We start from the raw sequence: 23,010 nt of genomic DNA, 5'->3' as shown, positions 1-23,010 counted from the left end.
AACTTCTAGGAGCCTGTGACCTTAGGACAGTGTCCACGTACCTGTTCCAGGGCCATAATTATCTGTAGATCTTGCACTGGCACCTGTAGTCAGTAAGATCCACAGTAGTCGTCTAGAGGTCTTAAAACAATATTTACATTTGGTCTGTAATAATTAAGAATTTGAGTTGTCGGAACAGTTCCCATATTGTTTGGTTGATTTCTATGATAACTTGTTATTATTTGGGACACGGTATGGGACGTGTTATATAACTGAATTGTATGATAGTTGTTGTGGAAACTTCTGAACAATCTGTTTCGCTCAGTGCCGCGCCCCGATGATTCCGCCATCGGTTGGGGTGTGACAGATTGGTATCAAAGCCATAACTATAGGGAATTAGGTCAGACACGATCTAGTCCGGATCGCTGTCTTAGAAACCTAGACTATAGTTAGGAACCAAGAGACCAAGTTTATGTGCTTATTTTATGTTGTTTCCTTCTATTCTATCATTACATCCGAACTCCGAGCCAAATTTTGTAATTTGGACGGGATTAGGAGTGAAACCCGCAAATTCCTGCCTAAATTACAAAATTTTGTCGATTATTTTGTGCGATTTTCTAACAAAACGGGGGAAAGTTATACCAAATTCGGGGCTGAAACCCATAAATTGATGAAAACTTCCTCTAAATTTTCTTAAAACAAGGAAGAAATTGCTAAGCTAGGGGTGAAACCCTAACCTTGGCAGTTATTCCAACTTTATTTTATCTCGCCAAAGCAATTGACGGACTCCAACGACCTGAACTCATGAGTATGGCCTAGAATGCGCATGCATAATGCCCAAGAATCGAGGCAGAAACATGTCCCCTAGAGTCGAAAGTGACGACAAGTCAACTGCGAATAGTTAAATTGCCATGGTTAGTCAAAGTCTAGTAGCCGCAGACAATCCATTTTCCGATTTGAGTATTGCTTTGTTGATTTTATATGAACCTACCTGTTTACGTGCTTTAAGATTGTTGATTGCTCCATTTGCTATCAATCAGCGTGACTTTTTTTGCTATCCTATCTTGATTCAAATCTCTGGAGATGTGATCTCAACGAAACCAGTGTGCTAGGCTACGCTATACGACTAAGTTAGACGATACAGTGTGATACTATCCGGTATGCAAACAAACGACACTCGACATGTGGACATAGGTTTCTGTTTTCTGACTGCTTCTGTGATAAAATTTCGTACGTATTTAGGAAATTAAGTGCTCTATTTGCTTAATTGCTTCTGTGATTATGTGTCTCTGTGATTATGTGTTTATGTGTTTATATGTGTTACGTGACGTGAGATGCGACGTGATTCTAAGCTTTAGTAAACTAAGACGTGCGAGATTCGAATTCGTTGTGTTGAGCCCTATGGCGATGTCTATTGCAGACCATGTCGTCATCATCAAGGCCTCGTCAACGTCTTACTCGTCGGGAGAAGAGAGATCGTCGTCTTGCTGCTATCCTCTCTAAAACAGTAGCAAAGGCTGTGAGTGAAGTATTCGAGAACGCAAGCAAGTCATCTGAGGAATCCCGAACCCTCACGCCCAAAGACTCCAACAAAGCTACTTTTAGCTTCAAACAATTCAAGGCATGTGGGCCAAAAGAGTTTACCGGTGAAGATGGCCCTACGGCTCTGTTTCATTGGTTTGACTCTGTGGAAGTTACCCTTCGTCAAAGCGGATGCCCAGATCATCTCCGTACTCTCAATGCTACCGGTGTCTTCCAGTCGCGAGCTTTGGACTGGTGGACCGCAGAAAGGAACAAGCGCGGGAACGACGCTGCATACGAGCTGACGTGGAAGGAGTTGAAATCGATCATGATGGACGAGTTCTGTCCTCCCCACGAACGCCAAAAGTTGGAGGATGAGTTCTGGAGCATCAAGCAAAAGGAGGGAGACAATGCTGGTCTTACCGCCCGTTTCAAGCAATTAAGTATCATATGTCCCGACCAGGTCAAGACTTCTGACATGACCATCAAGAAATACATCCGTGCTCTTCCGGATTGTGTCGCAGATTTTGTTCACGCCGCCAAACCCGCAACGATCGAGGAAACCTACCTGCTCGCTGCCGAGATTAATGACAAGCGAGTTAAGGCTGGTGTCTGGGATAAGCCAACCAAGTCCTTGCATCAAGTTACTGCCGCATCAACCGATAACACCACAGCCCAAGCCTCCAAGTCCTCGAGAAGAAGAAAGAAGAACAAGAGTTGTGCTGCTGCAACCAATGCTACCCCTCTTCAGTCAGTACCGCCACAACAGCAACAACCACAGCGCACTGCGCCAGTGATCAATGCGCCGCCAGCAAAGCGTGCGTACACCGGCCCCCACCCACTATGTGCTACATGTTCCTATCATCACCCGGTGGGTGTGGCCTGCCGATTCTGTGCCCACTGTAATGTCTACGGCCATTTCACTGCAAGTTGTCGCTATGGTCCCCGTCAAGCTCAAGCTCAAGTCGCTGTCAACCAAGCTCTACTCCCTGCTCCTCAAGCTCCTCAAGCTGCACAGGCCCCAGCAAACAATGTTCGGACCTGCTTTGCATGTGGTGACCCTAACCACTTCGCAAACCGGTGCCCGAACAGGGTGGTGAAACAAGAAGCTCAACAACCACAGCAACAACAACAACAGCCTCAACAGCAAGCCGCTCACGCCAGAACCTTCAACATCAACGCACGTCAGGCTCAAGCTGACAACAACGTGGTCAATGGTACGTTCCTTGTGAATGGTATATATGCATCATGTTTGTTTGATACTGGAGCCGATAACTGCTTTGTGTCATTTGAATTTGAGAAGCTTCTTAGACGTAAGCGCTCTTATCTTTCGACACCCTTCGAAGTAGAAGTCGCTACCGGAAGAACCATTGCTGTCAATTCCGTGCTCCGTGATTGTACTCTCAAGCTCAACAATCATATATTCCCGATTAATCTCATTCCAATGCAGCTCGGAAGTTTCGATGTCATAGTAGGCATGGACTTTCTTCGTGAAAACCATGCTGAAGTTGTGTGTGCTGATAAGATGATTCGTTTTGTGCTAGCTAGTGGTGATGTTCTATGTGTTTATGGTGAAACTACTGCGAAAGATCTCAAGCTCATGTCCTGTCTTCAAGCTCGCAAATATCTCCGCAAGGAATATCGAGCCTTCTTGGCCAACATTGTTGTAGCAGAGACGGACAAGAAAAAGAAAGTTGAAGTCAATGATGTTCCTGTTGTCCGAGAATTTCCTCAGGTGTTCCCTGATGACCTTCCTGGATTACCTCCAAGTCGTGATATCGACTTTCGAATCGACCTTATTCCAGGAGCCAACCCAGTAGCCAAAGCTCCGTATCGACTCGCTCCATCTGAGATGCGAGAACTCTCGAACCAACTCCAAGAGTTACTTGAAAAAGGCTTCATTCGCCCGAGCACTTCTCCATGGGGCGCGCCAGTCCTTTTTGTTAAAAAGAAGGACGGGTCGTTCCGGATGTGCATCGATTACCGGGAATTGAACAAGCTGACCATCAAGAACCGATACCCCTTACCAAGAATCGATGACCTGTTTGACCAATTACAAGGTGCTCAGTGTTTCTCCAAGATTGATCTACGTTCAGGCTACCATCAGTTGCGGATTCAAGAGGAAGACATACCCAAAACCGCTTTTCGAACCCGATACGGCCACTACGAATTTGTTGTCATGCCTTTTGGTTTGACCAACGCACCCGCGGTCTTTATGGATCTAATGAATCGCGTGTGTAAACCGTTCTTAGACCGTTTTGTCATTGTATTTATCGACGACGTCCTGATCTATTCCAGATCGAGGGCCGAACATGCGCAGCATCTGCGACTGGTTCTCGAGTTGCTTCAGGGAAACCAACTCTACGCCAAATTCTCCAAGTGTGAGTTCTGGTTGGAGGAGGTTCAATTTCTGGGTCACATTGTGAATAGTCGGGGTATACACGTTGATCCTGCAAAGATTGAGGCAGTCAAGGGATGGGTTACGCCAAAGAATCCGTCGGAAGTTCGCTCTTTTCTCGGATTAGCTGGTTACTATCGGAGATTCATCGAAGGATTCTCAAAGATTGCTGTACCGCTTACCTCCCTTACTCATAAAGACAAGCCTTTTGTGTGGGGAACCGCGCAGGAGACTGCTTTCCAAACCCTCAAACACATGCTGTGCCATGCACCAATTCTTACACTGCCGGACGGAAGCGATGACTTCGTTGTCTATTGTGATGCTTCAAACCTTGGACTTGGCTGTGTTCTCATGCAACGAGACAAGGTTATAGCTTACGCATCTCGACAGCTCAAAATCCACGAGAAGAACTATACAACCCATGACCTCGAGCTAGGCGCAGTTGTCTTTGCCTTAAAGATTTGGCGACACTACCTGTATGGTACAAAGTGTACGATCTTCACCGATCACAAGAGCCTACAACATATCTTTAACCAGAGAGAACTCAATATGCGTCAACGCCGATGGGTAGAACTCCTCAACGATTACGACTGTGAGATCCGTTATCACCCAGGCAAGGCGAATGTAGTTGCAGACGCCCTCAGCAGAAAGAATTACGTGATAGGTGTTCGAAACATCCAGGCTCAGTATAACCTCGAAGCTCTCATCCGCGAAGCACAACACGCATGCTTTAACGAGCGCACGTTGAAGAAAGAACGAATCCATCATGATGGAACTCAACTCGTGAGCAAAGCCAACGGAATATTCTATTATCTGGACCGAATCTGGGTTCCGAGGAGGACAGATTTGCGAAGGATCATCATGAACGAAGCCCACAAATCCCGATATTCCATTCATCCCGGTGCGGACAAGATGTACCAGGATCTTCGCTACAAGTACTGGTGGCCTGGGATGAAAAGGGATATTGCTCTGTATGTTGGTAGCTGTTTAACTTGTGCAAGAGTCAAGGCTGAACACCAAAGACCTTCAGGCTTACTCGAACAACCGCCGATACCCGTATGGAAGTGGGAAAGCATAGCTATGGATTTCATAACTAAGCTTCCGACCACGCCATCAGGTCACGACAGTATTTGGGTTATAGTCGACCGTCTAACCAAATCAGCCCACTTTCTGCCAATACGAGAAGACTATAAGGTGGCCAAACTAGCCCAAATCTACACCGACGAGATCATTAAGAATCATGGTACGCCTCGAGACATCATTTCGGATCGCGATGCTCGGTTTACATCGAGATTGTGGGAAACTTTTCAAGCAGCTCTTGGTACAACGCTGAATTTGAGTACCGCATTCCACCCGCAAACCGACGGGCAGACGGAAAGAACGATTCGTACTATTGAAGACATGCTTCGTGCGTGTGTTATCGATTTTGGTGGAAGTTGGAGCAAACACCTACCATTGGTCGAATTTTCGTACAATAATAGCTATCACTCCAGCATCGAAATGGCACCTTTCGAAGCCTTATATGGTAGGAGATGTCGCTCGCCGATTGTATGGCACGAGGTAGGTCATTCACAACTGACTGGGCCCGAGATTCTGCAAGAAACGACTGACAAGATCCATCAGATAAGGGAAAATTTGGTAAAGGCACGGGATAGACAAAAGATGTACGCCGATAAACGACGCAGGCCCCGCGAATTTGCAGTTGGCGACTACGTGCTCCTAAAGGTATCACCTTGGAAGGGAGTAGTCCGATTCGGCAAAAGAGGGAAACTTGCGCCTCGATTTGTTGGACCTTTTAAGATTCTGGAAAGGATCGGTAAAGTTGCCTACAAACTCGAATTACCGGAGGAACTCAGCAATGTCCACCCGACTTTCCATATTTCAAACCTTCGGAAATGCGTAGCCGACCACGACGCAATAATACCACTCGACGATCTTCAAGTCAATGAGACGCTACACTTCGTGGAAAAGCCTGTCGAAATCATGGACCGACAGACCAAGCAACTCAGACGCTCACGCATTCCTATTGTAAAGGTACGATGGGAAGGCAAACGAGGCGCGGAGTTCACTTGGGAACTCGAAAGTGACATGAAGGCCAAGTACCCGCAGTTGTTCAGATAGATCTGAAGCATCAAATAGGTAAAATCACACGGCGATGTACGGTTCTCGGCCTAATTTCGGGACGAAATTCCCTAAAGGAGGGGAGACTGTAACACCCCGTGTTTTCCAAAAGTCAAAGTCAAAGTCAAGTGTTGACTGTTATTAGAATTAAAGACTAATAAAGATTAATTTCATTTTAGTTTCATTTTGATTTTCGTATTATTTGGAGTAAGTGTTGTATAATTAAACTAATCGACCGATAATCGAACTGAGAATCAGCGACCGACTGTGAATGATAGGAAGTAACAACGCAATAAAGCAAGTCAATCAATAATCGAGCTAATCAAGTCAATCATCAAACGCAAGTGTGGGGATTTTAGTACTTTTTATACGTGTGTGTGTGCCTTATGTGTTATTTGTGCATGTTTACTTTTATGTTAAAGTGTGTGGTGAATCAATCAAATCAATCAAGACTCGAAGGTGAATCAAACTCAATCGAAACCGACTTTGGAAACAAGTTGTAAGGATGCTTGTATGTTAGATATAGTAGTTGGGACTAAAAGTAATTTGATTAGGAAATTCTATCATCCTCAAATCATCGTTCATCGAACTCGAAATATCGAAAATCGTCGCGAAACACTCAAAATCAGGCAAGCCGTTCGAACAGGGCAACCTGATCGAACAGGCTAGCCGATCGAACAGGGCAACCTGATCGAACAGGCTAGCCGATCGAACAGGACTGTTCGATCGGACAGCTACTCGATCAGGAATGCTGTTCGATCAGCTGACCTTTCCTCTTTTGGAAGCCTATAAATAGGGCTGTCCTTGTCAAACTTTCCACTTTTGGAAAAGCTCTGACCGACCAGCCTCTTCTTCTTACTAAATCCAAGATTTCTCTCAAACCAGTAAGTATTTCGCTCCAATCTTGGTACGTTTTGTTCATTGATCATCTTTTTATCTTTCAAAATCTGAATTTCATCCATGAAATCACCAAGATCTAGGTGTTCTTGAGTGATGTCATCATGGTGTTCTTGGTGTTCATCAAGAACTTCATGTTCTTGACTTCATTCAACCATGAATAAGCTAGATCTAACCGATTTCCACATCAATAACCTAAAATCTTCCATAGATCTTAACATTTCACGGTGGAAAAGGATTGGGAGATGGGTTTTCATCTATCTTTCAACTCTTTTACACTCAAGAAGGTGAAAACGAGACTTGAACCGATTTACAAATCAACCTAAACAAACACATGGTTCAAGATTCGGGTTCTACCAAGAGATATACCGATTCCGGGTTAAACTTAAACTTGGGTTTCAAACCGTCTCTGACCGAGTTTGGGTGATTCCTGCTCAAGTCAGTAGGCTAAATAGGGACTTCAGTTTTGTGGTTCAACTCGTAGTCAAAATATCTCTAAAACACCAACAAACAACGGGAATAACCAAGTGTTAGGTGATAAGTTAACCAAATCGAGAAGCTGGCCGAACGGCTAGGCTGTTCGATCGAACAGCCCAACCGAACGACTATGCCAGCCGATCGACTAGGCTAACCGATCAACCAGCACTTAGACTCACCAACTCACAAAGTGTAGTATTGACGAGGTACTGTTCGATCGACTACGCCACTCGATTGTAATCATTACTGCTCGGATCATGAGATACTATACTTTAAAAACACTTAGACTTTTCAAAGCATTGGAATGTCACCCGATCGAACATACCAACCGATCGAGTGACATACTTGAAAACAGCAAAGTGCTAACCGATCGGTTGGGCTAACCGGTCGAACAGCAGTTCGATCGACCAACTTGAAAGGTAGTACAAACCATCATACACAAACACATCCTTCACATCAAAGGAAGAAACAATCCACTTGAAGGAACCAGCCGATCGAGCCAGCCAGCCGATCGAATGGATGTTCGAACGGACTTTCAAATCAATCGAACAGCCCACTCGATCGAACTGCTGTCCGATCGATTGGTCTATCCGATCCAGTTTCCTTTGTTTACTTTTTCCGCGTTACTCATCGTTGTGTTATCAAACTATTCAGGCTAACCTATTCTCAGTGCTCCCTTCAATCCACAATCAATCACTGTGAGTATACTCGATCCCTTTTTGCTTTCAGCACTTTTGGGTGTTACATACGTAATCTATCAAATTCACAAACAACACAAACTATTGAACGCTAACCTGCTTGCATGTATTACTTGTCTAAATGATTGCTGTTTATTATGTTTACACGTGGAGTGCTATCTACCTGCTTTAGCAACGTAGTACTATAGTTTGGACTCAGCACCCGTTCACACGGGGGTTGCTAAGGACAATTACTTGCATGGATTACGGTGGTAATCATGTATTGCGAACTGTCTCGGACAGTCAACCCGAAGTCGTTGGTATCGATGGTCCCATGTCGATAATTTACATGCATCGTTTCCCCTTGTGTACGTGCTTGGTTATGCGTAAACTATTCGAACTCTATATGCTATATCAAACTTGTGTACTCACCTTTACATTATATGTATTGACTTTTATTTTAACGTATGTGACAGGTGTTTAAGCTACTAGCGTGCTAGGGAAGTGAGGCAATAATAAACTTCTAGGAGCCTGTGACCTTAGGACAGTGTCCACGTACCTGTTCCAGGGCCATAATTATCTGTAGATCTTGCACTGGCACCTGTAGTCAGTAAGATCCACAGTAGTCGTCTAGAGGTCTTAAAACAATATTTACATTTGGTCTGTAATAATTAAGAATTTGAGTTGTCGGAACAGTTCCCATATTGTTTGGTTGATTTCTATGATAACTTGTTATTATTTGGGACACGGTATGGGACGTGTTATATAACTGAATTGTATGATAGTTGTTGTGGAAACTTCTGAACAATCTGTTTCGCTCAGTGCCGCGCCCCGATGATTCCGCCATCGGTTGGGGTGTGACAAACAATTACCATAAAAGACCTGTTTCACCAAAACAGGACCCTCGTTTTGTTAAACAACGAGAAAAGAAACAGAAAAAGAAACAAAGAAAAGAAGTTGAAAAAGTTTTAAAACCGGAGGTCATCCAAACAAAATCTGTTAAATCGGATGTTAAACATGAAAAACAGAAACAGATTTGGATACCAAAACCGGTAACTGTTTCAGGGGGAGCTACATCAATTCCGAATCATCGGGAAATGGATGTTACAATTCTCGATGATGACGGATGACCCAAGTCTGTGAAGGCTTGGGTCCCCCTCTCCAACTAATCTCTGAGTGAGTGTGCAGGATGTTCCAGGAGGAACTATTGATAGTCTTAGGATTGTTGATAGTGGAGCGTCCATGCACAAGATTGGCGACATAAGGCTCCGAAATATTGTTATATCTAGGAGAATGATGTTGTCATTAATGGAGAGGAAGGAAAAGGAAAAGTAGACAAAAATGTCTGATGAAAGAATGTGGCTGAATGAAGTTGCAAAATTCGACCAAATGAAGGACGTGACAAAATTTGGTTGTTATGGTTTTTGTTCGGGTCCTCAGGAAAGAATACAATGAAATGTGTGCAGAAGTCTTGGCATGGATTGAACATCCGCACACCGCTTCTGAAAGAGAAAGACAAAGACCTTTTGCTGGTGCAATGTGGAAGACCAGCCGGAACCAAAGGTTTTTGATCGTGTTGCTGTGAAGAGATTTTTCAGTAGCTACAAAATCGACTTTGAAGTCCACATCCAGTGGATGTCCAGTTTGGGAGAGTCCTCAGATTTCTTGCAATGCACGAAGCAGTTGCAGGATACGGTTTTGAATTTCTAAATCTCTCCTATGCTTGTCGATATTTAAGCTGCTTTATGAATTATCATCTCATACAGCACTCTTTGACCTGACACATTGATCTAGAATATCACCTCACACGTGATTGTTTCTTTATGAAACCCGTCAATGTTGTTATGGTCCGCACCGCTTACCGACATGCCAACTGATTTTTCCAAAAATTCAATAAAATCATTTCTGATTAAAATTAATTTTGGTAAACGACATTGAGGTAAAATACGAGTTAACCAACATCGGAAAATCATTTTTGTAAATCCTTTGTGTTTTTAAATTTGTCTTAGTTTATTGATTTTAGGGGGAGTAAATCCAAAAATCTGAAAATCCAAAAACATCGAAAAATTTCAAAAACACAAAAACAATAGAAAATCAAAAATGAGTTTCCTGGCGAGCAAAAGAGAAAATGATAGTACATCAGTGGTCTATCCAAGCCTCTTTAAACCCTAAATGAAAAACGATAAGCAGCTCTATATAAGATGTATCGGTAGGCTCACAATCATTTTAAAGTGTGCAGGGTGATATAAATCTTAAACCGACTGAAGACCAGGTGGGAACCATTCATTGGCATATGGTCTTAGTACCGAAATTTCGTTTGATAGATTGCCGAGGTTCTGAGATATTCGGTCTTTATGCTGCTTATCATCTGGGTATCATGGTTGCTTCTATAAATAGACTAAGTCTAAGATCTTCCATGATACTATACATACGTGTACATATTTCATACTGCATTCGACCTCAATAAGTGATAAACAATCACATGTCCATATCAAATAAGTGATAAAATATCACATTTATCCGGGAGTCAAGTTCGTCTCTCTGCTGTACGGAAGTACTGACCTGTTCACGGACTTGCTCCTGTGCCCTCATGCATATGAAAATCAAGTTCCTCATCAATAAGTGATTATATCACATAGGGCTTGTTTTCAAATCAAAATAAGTGAGAATCTCACATCATATACGGTCAAACAGATGATAATCGGTATACTCACCGGTAAGATGAACCCTCGTGCATACCTTGATACGGGAATGTGTCGTGATGTGGATGAACACCGGTCGGTAAGTATAAATCATACCTTAACGTATCCCCTCGCCATGATTACATCTGATAAGTTGAGCTTAAGTGGACAACAATACCGATAATTGTTATAGGATGCTTATCTTAATGTTAACTAACTGAACAACAAGAGTGTTTTGGCATGACCGTACACTGATATGATTCTCTTACCCTCGAAACTCGCAAAAAGAATGTCTGTATATATTTATTTATTGCTTTCTGTCTTTACATTTAGAAAAGTCAAAAATACCAAAAAGATTTTAGGTGTGTTTTAATTTAAACTTTATAAAAGCCAAAAAGATTTTATTTCTATTTTATTTTCGATCGTACGATGTTGGAACTCGAGTCTTCGTTGCCTGAAACCTGAACGAAAACCGAAATGACTAAATCTTCATAAACGGTCGAAATTTGCATGTTTTGAAAGTTGAAATCTGAAATTGATAAATTTGAAAAACTTTCAAACTGTCGGACGGTGTTTGATTGTGACATGGTCATCCGTGTGTCACTTGTTTATGATTAACTATATTCCAAGCAGTTGTTCTCATTACGCGTTTAGATTTCTTGCATGTGCAGATTCTAAAGGCTAGGAGAACATGGTCGATGACAAAGCTTTGGAATGAAGACACGACATGAAGGCACTCAAATGATGAAGATGATCGAGTTGCCGCTGACCATCGTCAACACCACAAGGATCTCACTTCATAAAGATAAAGTTTTTCACGAGCATAACTCAAGGGGGAGCTTATGTTAAGGGGGAGTTTGTTAACACACTTCCTACATGATACGGGTAGTTTGTTGATACACTCTCTGCTTTCAATACGTGAAGACTTTGAAGATCCTCCGACATTGAAGACTTGAAAGGACATCAGAGTTTTGAGAACTCGAAGACCAAAGACCATCGAAGTTCGAGACGAGTCTACAACTATAGAAGATAAAGACAAAGCTACAGCCAAGGGGGAGTTTGTTGATGCACTTGTGTCTGTACTTTGTCTGTATTCGGTCTATATGTAAACGATGTCCTTGTCAGTCTTGTAAGTTGACCAAGTCAACCGTCCTCCTGGTTTGACTCAGTCAACAGTTAGTAAATATGTTTGTGAAGTGTCTGAGTCGAAGGATGAGCAATCGAAGGATTATGTCTATCCTTCGATTGGCTCGAAAGATAAACCACGAAGGATACTGATGGACTTCGAAGGATATGCTATCCTTCGAAGTATATATGGATCCTTCGATGGCCATTGTGGTGGACAGATGGTCCATCGGACAATCTGTCTAATCCTTCGACCAGACCTGCTGTGTATGGGTATAAATACCCATGTAGTGTGTTGTGGAAAGAGACTTGAGAGGCTTGTTAGATAGATGCACACATAGAGAGAGTTTGAGAGCATTCTATCAAAACACACACACACACACTAGAGAGTTTGCAAGTTAGATTTGTAAACATTGTGCTTGTAACCGGAACCTTCATTCGTATTAATACAGTGGTGTTAATCGGTGAACCCTTGTGTGTTTGTGTTTATACTTGTCTCATCCCGGTTTGCTTGCTAGCTTGGATTCCGCACTCGCTAGTGGGTTTGTATAACAAGGTTTAGGTTCGTCATCCTCCGAAGAGGGACCTACAAATATATATTTATAAAAAGCTTATCTTCTACAAACCTACACAATCATCGATGTTAAGCTTATCTCCCTCACCTCTCTCTCTCTATATCATTTTCTCTCTAGAAACACCACCTGCCACCACCATCTACCACCATGACCTCCTACTTCCTACCACCACAACCACCTCAGTCACCATAAAAAACACCCAAAATCATCAACACCCACAACCCAAAATCAAGCTTGGCCCTTCTGTGTTTAGGGCCAACTCTCACCCTCACGACCACCTGTCGCCGCTGGTACTACCACCACCTGCCGCTGCCACACACCGCCTCTGCACCACCCCACACCCACACGAGCACCACCATCACACAACAACCACACCGGCACCACCACACAGCAACACCACCGCATCACAACCACACCACACCTGCAACGTGCCGACGATGCTCATAAATGTTGGTTTTGATTTCGATGAAGATGGTTAGTGGAATTGGTGGATTTTATTGTTGGTGTGTTGGTTTTGATTTTGGTAAAGTCACCCACGAGTGACCTGAATGATATATAGTGAAGTCGTTGTTCCTATCATTCTAACATTCTCTCCGGAGGTCAAGACTTAAAACTCAGCCTCTTTCCCTTTTTTCTTAGCAATTTTTGTGTCGGTGTCATTAAGATGCAAGTGGGTTTCTTATGCCAGTGATTCTCCGGAGGTAAGAAAGCCACCATCCTACTCATTTTCATTTTCCATTCAAAAGCCCTAAGGTTTTATTCGTTAATTGTGATCATATAACTCGAATTTGATGTGAACAAGATGCGCAAATTAGGGTTCATATTTGGGGGAGATGATGACTGAAACTAGGCTGTTATGTTAATTGAGGAGAGAGAGAGTGTGTGCTTATGTATATAACATATAATAATTATATTTTGTTTCCATTTATTAAAAAAATGAAATTACAAAAATGCCCTCATGTGCCTTGCACATGATCAGATTTAACCAAAAAAAAAAAAAATTAACTGGGTTTGCCCTAAAGGACATAACGTGCAAGATTTTGAAACGTTAAGGACAAAACTCATCAATTTTAAAGGTAAAAGATATCGCTTGAAATTTGGGACAAACATAAAGGACAAAACTTGTAATTTACTCTTAAAGTAAACAAATTTAACCAGTCTATTTTGAAAAACATTCAAACAAGTTCTGTATCATATTAAATTAAAGTTTCAAAACAATACAACTCATGAAATTTACTGTTCCTTTTTTGGATTCTCACCTTGAACAGTTGACCTTAATTTTTATTTAGACATTAGCCACAAAATTTAGGAAGTTTCTATATTAATATCTATTTTGACTTTCATATACAGGTCTCAAATTATTTTAAACATTTTTTCACTCTAAATGAGAATTTACCAACTATCAGGGAATATAAATATAAAGTATACTTAAATAATGTAAACAGGTTTCAAAGTTTACGCGTTGTCTAAATCGTTTGTCATTAAACAAACGAATGTGAAAAAGGTTCCTAATCTCTAATTTTGCAAATACATTGACCAGTAGGGTGGTGCTAGAGTTCATTGAAGATATAACTCTAGTGAGCATATTTTTTGTTTAATATAAAATGCATTAGTTTAAAACTAAAAGACCAATTATGGTATCATGACACAAATTAAAAATTAAATAATTATTATTAATACATATTCGTATTATTCATTTATATGGCGTCTATTTTTTTGTTTTCCCGCCTAATATTAAATAGAAAAATATTTTAATAATTGTAAATAATATATTAAATAGAAAAATGTTTATCTGATAACTATAACCCTTTTATTGAAGTTTTAAAGGGTTTCACGCTTTTTTGCACCTGGTCTTTTATGTTTTAAATTCTAGGATTTGGCTAAAACACGCTTTGCCATTAATCACATAATTTTTTTGGATTTAATAAAAATTCATGACTATATTATATACTTATAAGCTTGAATATATATGTCAAACTTAAAAATTATTCTTCAAAAATTCAGTAACATATATACTCTATATATAGTGACACGTGTCATTTATTGAAGACACATATTTTTTAAGTTTTCCCGCTTTTCTTTCATATATATCTTCTAATAATTGTAAATAATACTAAATAGAAAAATGTTAATTGAATACAAAAAATATAGGATAACATCAAACGTATATCGATTACTTAAATGAGTATACACATGTATGAGATTTTTTTACTATTATTATTAGTTTCATTATTTATCAAATATATATAAATGTGTCCGTCTTTGATTTGCATTTACAAGAAATATTTATTATACAGAGTCCGCTCAACTATTTTAGAGGCCTAAAGCAAGTTTCAAAATCGGGGCCCTTCTTGCCTATTTTTTTTCTTATCCAAAAAGAATAAACGACAGTCGATCGGCCTAAAGGAGATTCAAACCCGCCCCCTTAAGGTACACAGATGACATGCGCGCCAACTGGGCTACAACCTTTTAATAACAAGGCTCATACCCATATAGTATATAATTTTTTTTTTTAAATCTTGAGGTCCTATACATTTGGTGGCCTGAGGCCCAAGCCTCAAAATACTTGGGCTTGGGCCGACCCTGTTATTATACAGTTTAAATTGTTCAACCCGTGTAATACACGGGGAACTAACCTAGTTTAACGTATATATAAAATAATTTAGGTTCAGACTCAATAAAATACAATTCGAGTTTTGATGATTCTTTTTATGTTTTCCTATACAACTATTAAACAATTAGTAAACAATAATACGAAACCATACAAGTCAAAGTAACACACTTAATACTACACAAAATATGTAAAACTTATTTGAATTTGGTCTTGCTTAAATAATTCTATCTTCGCGGTGGAAATTCGGTTTGTATCGTTTTTTTTCTTTAAGTTAGCCGCACTCCTTATAGTAATCAAATAGAGAAAACCCAAGGCTTAACCAATAGTAATCAAATATAAAATTATGTATTTAAATTTAAGTTAAATAATAAAAATTAATAGCATAAGTAAACTTATTTAATTATTTTTATATAACTTGTGGCACGACGAGTGGTTTGTGATCCAAATTTGATGTTAAAGAAATACATTATATATAATGGAAAAACTTATTCACCTATGTTTGAAATTCTAGTCAACAACAAATTTCGGTTACTCATCTTTATCAACACTGATATAAGATTTATGAAATAATTTGTACTACCCTTTGTACTACATCCAACTGATTCTAGCTTTTCATCTCATCTCTCCCACTCTACTCTTAGTTTCTCCCACACACCACCACCATAAATCCAAGAAAAACCATGTTTCAAATCTGTTGTCGGAAGTGGGCCTGATGATCTAGTCACCGGTCACAAGTCACAACACAATACCTGCTAGTCGTTTGGGGATGCTGGTGTATGAGGATGTCACCGGTGAAGTGGGGTGGGCAACCGGGATGCGAATGCCACCGGAGGCCATGGTTGGGTCTTCTTCCATCACCCTACTATCTCTCCCTCTCTATTGCGTCTCTCTCTCTCTAGATATTTCTCTCTGTCGCTGTGTCACCTAGCAATCGATAAGTTAGGGTCTATAGTTATAAACCAAGTGATGTGAAATAATTTGACCCGTTAGTGTTAAAACACTGTTGTTCAGTTATGTTTGAAATTAATACGGGTATACAATTTTGTTATATTATTTGATTTTAGTTTTGAGTTTGGAAAATTGGACATCCCTAAATCAAAAAACAATTGTTTGGCTATGTTAAGGTTCCTTGAATAAGGAAACATACCAAGACAACTAGTTTAGTTTGGCATGAACAATTAAAAAAATTATAAACCCTAACTAAAAATGGTTTTTAAACCTTGATTTTGAAATTTCTCAATAATTGCAGCATGCAGATAACTGAGATTACATTCTCCATAATACAAGGGATACTTACGATTGGAGATGAGGAATATGGAAAGTTTTACAACCCATATGCTACTTCAATTGTACAATTTCTAAAGATGGCAACATGTGCTACGAGTGGCCTAGACTACTTTCATAATAAGAGGTAAACACATGTTGGTCATTACATTTCAATTGGTTATTAAGACGAGTGTTTAATTCGTTATGGTAATGATCTTTAATATTATGCACACAAACAAATAGTTCTTGGAATTGGGTTTAAAGCTTGTTCTTATACAATGACCAAATTCAACAACCCCTTTTTCTCTTTAAGAGATGAAGAATAAGTAAATCACTTAATATTGCATTTTTATTTGAATCAGTTATGATTTTATCATGATTTAGGAAAAAAAATCAAGTTTAGACTTTAGAGGGTGTTTGGATGCCTACCTATAAATTACTTACTGTGATGTTCAACAAACATAATAAGATGAGAGAGTCTGCAAAACTGTTTTGAGGGTGTTTCATATTGTACGCTTCAATATGTGCTTCTGAGTGTTTAAATACTTACGGTTTTATAACTTCTTTTACACTAGATAACCAAATTACTGTTATGGAGTGTGTATTTGTCACACTTAGCAACAAAGTCTGCGCATCTAGCACATCTTTTATCAGCAAGTTTAGATTGTACCTATGAAGTTATTATTTAAGTAGTTATAGGGTTTTGTTTATTTTCATCATCGCACCAGTGCACCACAGTTAAGAAATTTTATTCTAAAATGCATCTTGATTTTTTATTCGTATGAAGTTATTGTTTAAGTAGTTAGGGTTTCATTTCTTGTATTTAAGGTTCTGTTTACTGTTAAGAAATTTTAATCTAAAATGTATCTTGATTTTGGTTCCTATGAAGTTATTTTTCAAGTAGTAATAGGTTTCATTTCTTGTATTTAGGGTTTTGTTTCTTCGCATTAAATGTATGTAGTCACGTTTGATTTTTTGTATATAGGGTTTTGTTTCTTCTCTTCATTCTTATGAAACTGATTCACCAAAACTTAAAATAGAAAACCAACCGCAAACATCCCTAATTAATATGGTAGATTATTTAGGAAACTGAGATAACAATGGTTTTTTTCTTTTTCTTGAGATAGTATGTGAAACCTATGCGTATGGTAATCGTAAACTAAAGTCATGTGATCGCAGAATGGAAGGCATAGTTGTCGATTGGTACCATCGGCAACCGCAAGTACTTGCGGATGTACGAAGACAATATACCGGTAAGTTTTACACTGAACGGTCACACGGTCATGGGCTGGTTAGGGGTGTTCTTCAGTTTTTTTTATCGGGTTTTCAAAGGTGGAAATATAACCCGATAACAGAACCATTCTAGATTTGAGTTTTATGGTTCTCAGGATTATTGGGCCGGGTTCTTCGGATTTTGGGTTAAATATTACAAGGCTGTATATTTACGATCGATCATGAACTTTAGGGCTTCATTTTTGCTGGGATTAAAATTAAACACACAGTTATATACTTAATTTTCATAAAAGAAACCATTTGTTTACTTTGAAATTCAAATTAGAAACCATGTGAATTACAAAGTCAGTCAACAATCTTAGAATTAAACTTTTAAACTCATTTTCCAATCTTATTCTTATATGAAAATTCTAAAACTATTCAACAATGTGATCCACAAACCCTTTGATAACCCCATCGTTTACTGTTACAACTAAGTTAGCTTAAAAAATGACCTTAATTCAATCTTTATTATGATCAAAATATGGAAACACATACTTCTTGGTGGGCATTGATAAACTTTTAGGAAAAAAACGGGGTTTTATTTTAGCAATATAGATCGGGTTATTGTCATCCGGGTTAACCCGAATTCCCGAAAACTAACCCAATTACCGAATTAATTAACTATCTTGGGGTTCAGGTAATATATGTTAATCGGGTTTTAAGGGTTCGTAATCAAGTCAGGTCTTTTCGGGTCGGATTCCCGGTTAAAAAGTTAATCACTATGTCTTTAGGAGAAATTATTTATTTTATTGTTTTTCATGTAACCATGTTTTTTTGTTTATGCTATACTAGGTTATATACCCGTGATTTCACGGGTTATGGGTTGTTTTATAAAAATTTATATTTACATAATAATTTTATATATTTGATTTCTTATAATTGGATAACCTCTTCATACTAACACCACTTTAACGTCCTTTCTACCACAAGTTTTTCTTAACATGCCGCTTTGCTAACGTGACTGCTACGTCACTCTTAATGTCTCCTATTTATACCCCCCCACACTTAATGTTTTATACCCGTGACTTTCACAAGTTATGGGTTGTGTTAAAAAAATCTATATTTATAAAAGTACTTTTTTTGGTATGATTTTATATAGACGTGTCGAGGCAGATATGTAACCTGTGCTTGAGTAACAAAAATCAACTTTGATCATAGCTTGAAGACATATGGGTAGTGAAATATATTCATATATGTCATATACTTTTAAAATATATTTAAGATAAAATAGTATGAAAACGATTTGGTCGTCAGATAGACCGAACCAACAACATTATATATGTAACCTAAAAAAAGACAATTGAAAATAAAATTCTATTTAAAAGGTATAAACTAAATTACACAATGAATTTTCATTTTTTTATATACCAATGAACTTTATGGGATATGAATTGATTTTTAAAAATTTAAATTTGCAAAATAAAATTTTTTATATGATTTATTATAAATTGAACATTATTTTTTTTGTTGGGGGAAGATAAAAAAAAGGATCCGTGGGTGGGTTTTTATTTGCTTGGATGATCCAAGTCCCACCCAACACTCCCAAAACACCACACAGGAGACTTACTCGCTTCCCCCGTACGCTTCTTCAACTCTCCCAAAACACACTAACCACTACCAAACTCAAACCCTAGAATCTCTGGATTCGGTACCTTCTTCAACATACTGAGACGCGACAAAGATTACACTCAAGAAACGGTTATCAACTAACAATTATCAGAAATCTCTGCATTCGGTAACCTTTTTTATTTGTTTAATAATTTTAAATAGTCAGAATCTAAGTGTCGGAAAACAAAATAATGATGACCGGAACTTCAATTGTTTGTGTTGATATTCATTTGAAACCCTAAAACGGAGATTTTGAATGCTTGTGCTTGATTAATGCCCTGGTTTTTTAGAATTTTGCCACTGTTTGGTATTTGATGTAACATTTCTGGTTAGAATGATATTTTTTAGGGTTATGCTTGATAATGGTGATGTTTTTATGCTGAATTTTCATGGTAATGTTTCTATGAACAACCTTATAATGCATACTTGAATGGTTATTAATAGAGAATGAGATTGTACAACTTGAATATGTTTGCTGAATTGAATGTTTAGTGTGTTCGGCTTGGTTTGGGCATGTGTATAAGATGTTCGATGAAATGCCAATAGTTTATTTTCATTCTATTTTGGTACCGAAATACAAATACTTCTTTTTATTGATAATATCATTGATTTTTTTTTTGTCTAATTATGTATAGAATTATTACTGCGTTTAATTATTAAATGTGAGAATTGGTAAATTCTTTACAAGTTAGAGAAATATAGATACATAATCTTTTTTAAGTTTTCATTTTGTAAAGGTTGATTACAAACAGGGGAAATGTTCATATCATATGTTCCTGGCTTGGTTCTCATGTTTATATGTATATATAACTTTACAAAATTTGAAGTTATTGTGTTACACTTGTCTGGCTAGCCGCTAATTATATATGCAAGTCATGACCATCAATTGTCTAATTAAACAATTTTTTACTGATTCTCACTCTGCTTGATTATGAAAATATAACTAATTAAATTGGGTGCAGAAATGGATTCAACGAAGATACCTCCTTCGTTCTTAAAATTTATTGGAGAAGATATTGTGTTTTTGGTATGTTTTTCTTCTTTCGGTGGTAATGTGATATTGTTATTTGACATTATCATCTCACATCTTTGCTATTGCTTTATGTTTTGTATTGCTTTATTAGACCATACCATCTGACTTTGCAACTAATCTGTGGGGAGATAAAGTGCCCTATGGTAAAACAGTACAAATAAGAGATGGTGGCAGTTTGAGCTTTGTAAGGATCAGAAACAGAAATGGACAACCTATATTTACTGACGGATGGATTAATTTGGTTAGAAAAAATGCTTTGAAATTAAAAGATGGAGTATTAATAACAGCCACCGGGCCATACACATTCAATGTTTCATGGTTCAAAGAATATGTCTGTCAAAACTCTTATTTTACAGCACAACAAAAAACTGTACCAGAAATGTCTGTAAGTGACTTTATATTAGTTCAGTACTCGTTTTTAACAGCTGTCTAATATTTTCTAATTTTCTACTAATGATTTTTTGAATTTATTTTATAGCTTATGCCTCATACATTTTGGAAGAACTTTTATGGTAAAAACTACAAGGGTGAAATGGCAAGGGTATATATTGGAGAAAGATTTTGGAATGTCAAGTTGGAAGCATGTTCGCATTGTTGTTGTTTCAAAGATGGATGGCGTAAACTGGTTGAGGAGGTGCCTTTGGAGAACGAATGTGCCTTTGGATGCATGTTCACATTAGTGTTTTTCATGTAGCCATGTTGCTTTGTTTATGCTATATATAGCCATTTGCATAGTAACCATTTTTCTATTCGAAACAATAGCTTTCTTCCATGTTTGAGAATTGAAGCAGTAACATATTCCTGAGTTTGAGTGCTTTGTATCTGGCTATTTACAGCCTTTGCATACTGGAATACTTTATTATACCTCATACTTATCTATATTTCATTGTGTAGGATGTTGTTGTTAGACATACTCAACCATTGGTTGTATAATGCACATAAAGAATCGTTCACAAACTTTTACTCCTTTAGGCGTTCAACAAATAGTTGATTGCTATGACCAATACGAAAATGAGTTAGCAGAAGGGGGCAGACCACACCGTGTCTTTCGGTACATAGCCTATACGAATCAAGGAAGAGTTTATAGTGAAGCTGATTATCCGAGTAGGGATGGTAACTATATTCGTAAGAGAGAATGTAAAGGGTTTGTAGAAATTGATTTACATTTTAGTATAATTAAACTAATAACACTCCTAACTTAATTTTGTTTGTTGACAGCTACAACCAACTTTTACAATTGATGGATTCGATGTGATTGAGGATGACGAACCGACTTTTGAAGCCACCGTACGGTTACAACCCGAGCAAGACCCGACATAATTCTGCATCCAGTTTAGATAACCCCATTTAAACGTGGCCCGATCCATAAGGTTGAATATGAGTTGTAACTAGGTGTGTTTTTCATGTTTTTATCGGGTCGGGTTCTTCGAAGATGGAAATATAACCCAATAATCGAACCATTCTAGATTTGGGTTTTATAGTTCTTGGGTTTTATCGGGCTGGGTTCTTCAGATTTCGGGTTAAGTATATTCTTTTTTAACTATATGCGAAAGGGCTAAATAAATATTACAAGGTTGCATATTAAAAGGTGAAATAATATCCATGCACAGAACCAAGTTGATGAATCGGCTTAATAGGTATCTCCATAACCTAAAGCACACAGATACCCCCACTCAAAAGATATCCAAAATCAGTTGTTTCTTGTGTTTAATACAATACCTTGATCAACTCGATTATAAATCTTCTCGAAGGATTTGACATATCATTACCCGACATCACCAGCATAGGCTCAACCTCTTGATGGTGGTGCGGAGTAAATGAAATAAGGGAATTTGTGGTCCCGTTGGATGAATACCCATTTTAATAAGCTTGTCATGGTGGTCAGTAGCAATTGTCTCCTTGGAAATTTGGCATCTTGGGTGGATAATCCTTTCTGATGAGCAATAATACTTTGGAAATAAGCTCCCATTATAACCTTGCGATAAGGCTTCTTGGTTGAGAGCAAATAATAATCATAATGTATTTGAGTGGATAATCCTATCTGATGAGCAAGAATACCTGTCTTTTGACATCAATCGACCCACGCAAATAGCGATGAGGAGCGCAAAACCAACACAACCGGCGACCAAAAAGAGTTAACATGCGTTTGCCGACAACCATTCAACTCCAATTTACAAAATTAAACAAACTCAGGGAGCATTTTTTATGAACAACATCAAAATAAACAAAATCACTCGAAATGCTTATACAGGCAACAAAAAAACAACCACAATTATATAAACAGAAATTGGTACCTTAAGAATGATTTGAAATGGAAGCCATGGATGGAACTTGATGGGTTTTGTGTGTGTTTTTTGATTTGAATGAGAGAGAGAGACCCGTTAAGGAAACTACATTGATAAAAACTAGTTTGTACATAACAATCCCATAACATTTTCTCAAAACATGTTTATGTAAGATTAAATATATTATGTATTAATATTTAATCTATAGCCATTATAATCATTTACATAATATAGATCAAAATATATTATAACCTATTAAATAATTAGTTGGTAATTGTTGATGGACCATATTACCCTTATTAACTAATTAGTTTTCCTCCTGGGTGCTTATATAAGGAGAATTATGTGGAGGTTAAAGGGTTGCTCAATTACACAATTAGACACACCCCATTAAGTCATAACATCATAATTCGACCTCCTCTCCTAACCGATACCCTTTTCGGTTTTTTCTAAGTCCCCATCATCAGTCAGCACCCTA

The 23,010-nt window shown here is 38.3% G+C and overlaps 1 protein-coding gene across 1 annotated transcript; it reads left to right on the top strand.

The window, feature by feature from the left end:
• Positions 1-15,600: 15,600 nt before the first annotated feature.
• On the top strand, positions 15,601-21,126 carry LOC110910772. Its single transcript, XM_022155372.2, has 6 exons — positions 15,601-15,903; positions 16,315-16,476; positions 17,511-17,584; positions 20,177-20,241; positions 20,339-20,632; positions 20,726-21,126. Exons 1-6 carry the CDS (start codon positions 15,842-15,844, stop codon positions 20,939-20,941), a joined length of 873 nt encoding a protein of 290 aa, XP_022011064.1. The 5' UTR covers positions 15,601-15,841; the 3' UTR covers positions 20,942-21,126.
• Positions 21,127-23,010: the final 1,884 nt, after the last annotated feature.

Source organism: Helianthus annuus, chromosome 2, assembly GCF_002127325.2.
Source record: "Helianthus annuus cultivar XRQ/B chromosome 2, HanXRQr2.0-SUNRISE, whole genome shotgun sequence".
Classification (NCBI taxonomy): domain Eukaryota; kingdom Viridiplantae; phylum Streptophyta; class Magnoliopsida; order Asterales; family Asteraceae; genus Helianthus; species Helianthus annuus.
Note: the sequence above shows the minus strand (reverse complement) of the source record. Positions and strands in the feature narration are given on the sequence as shown.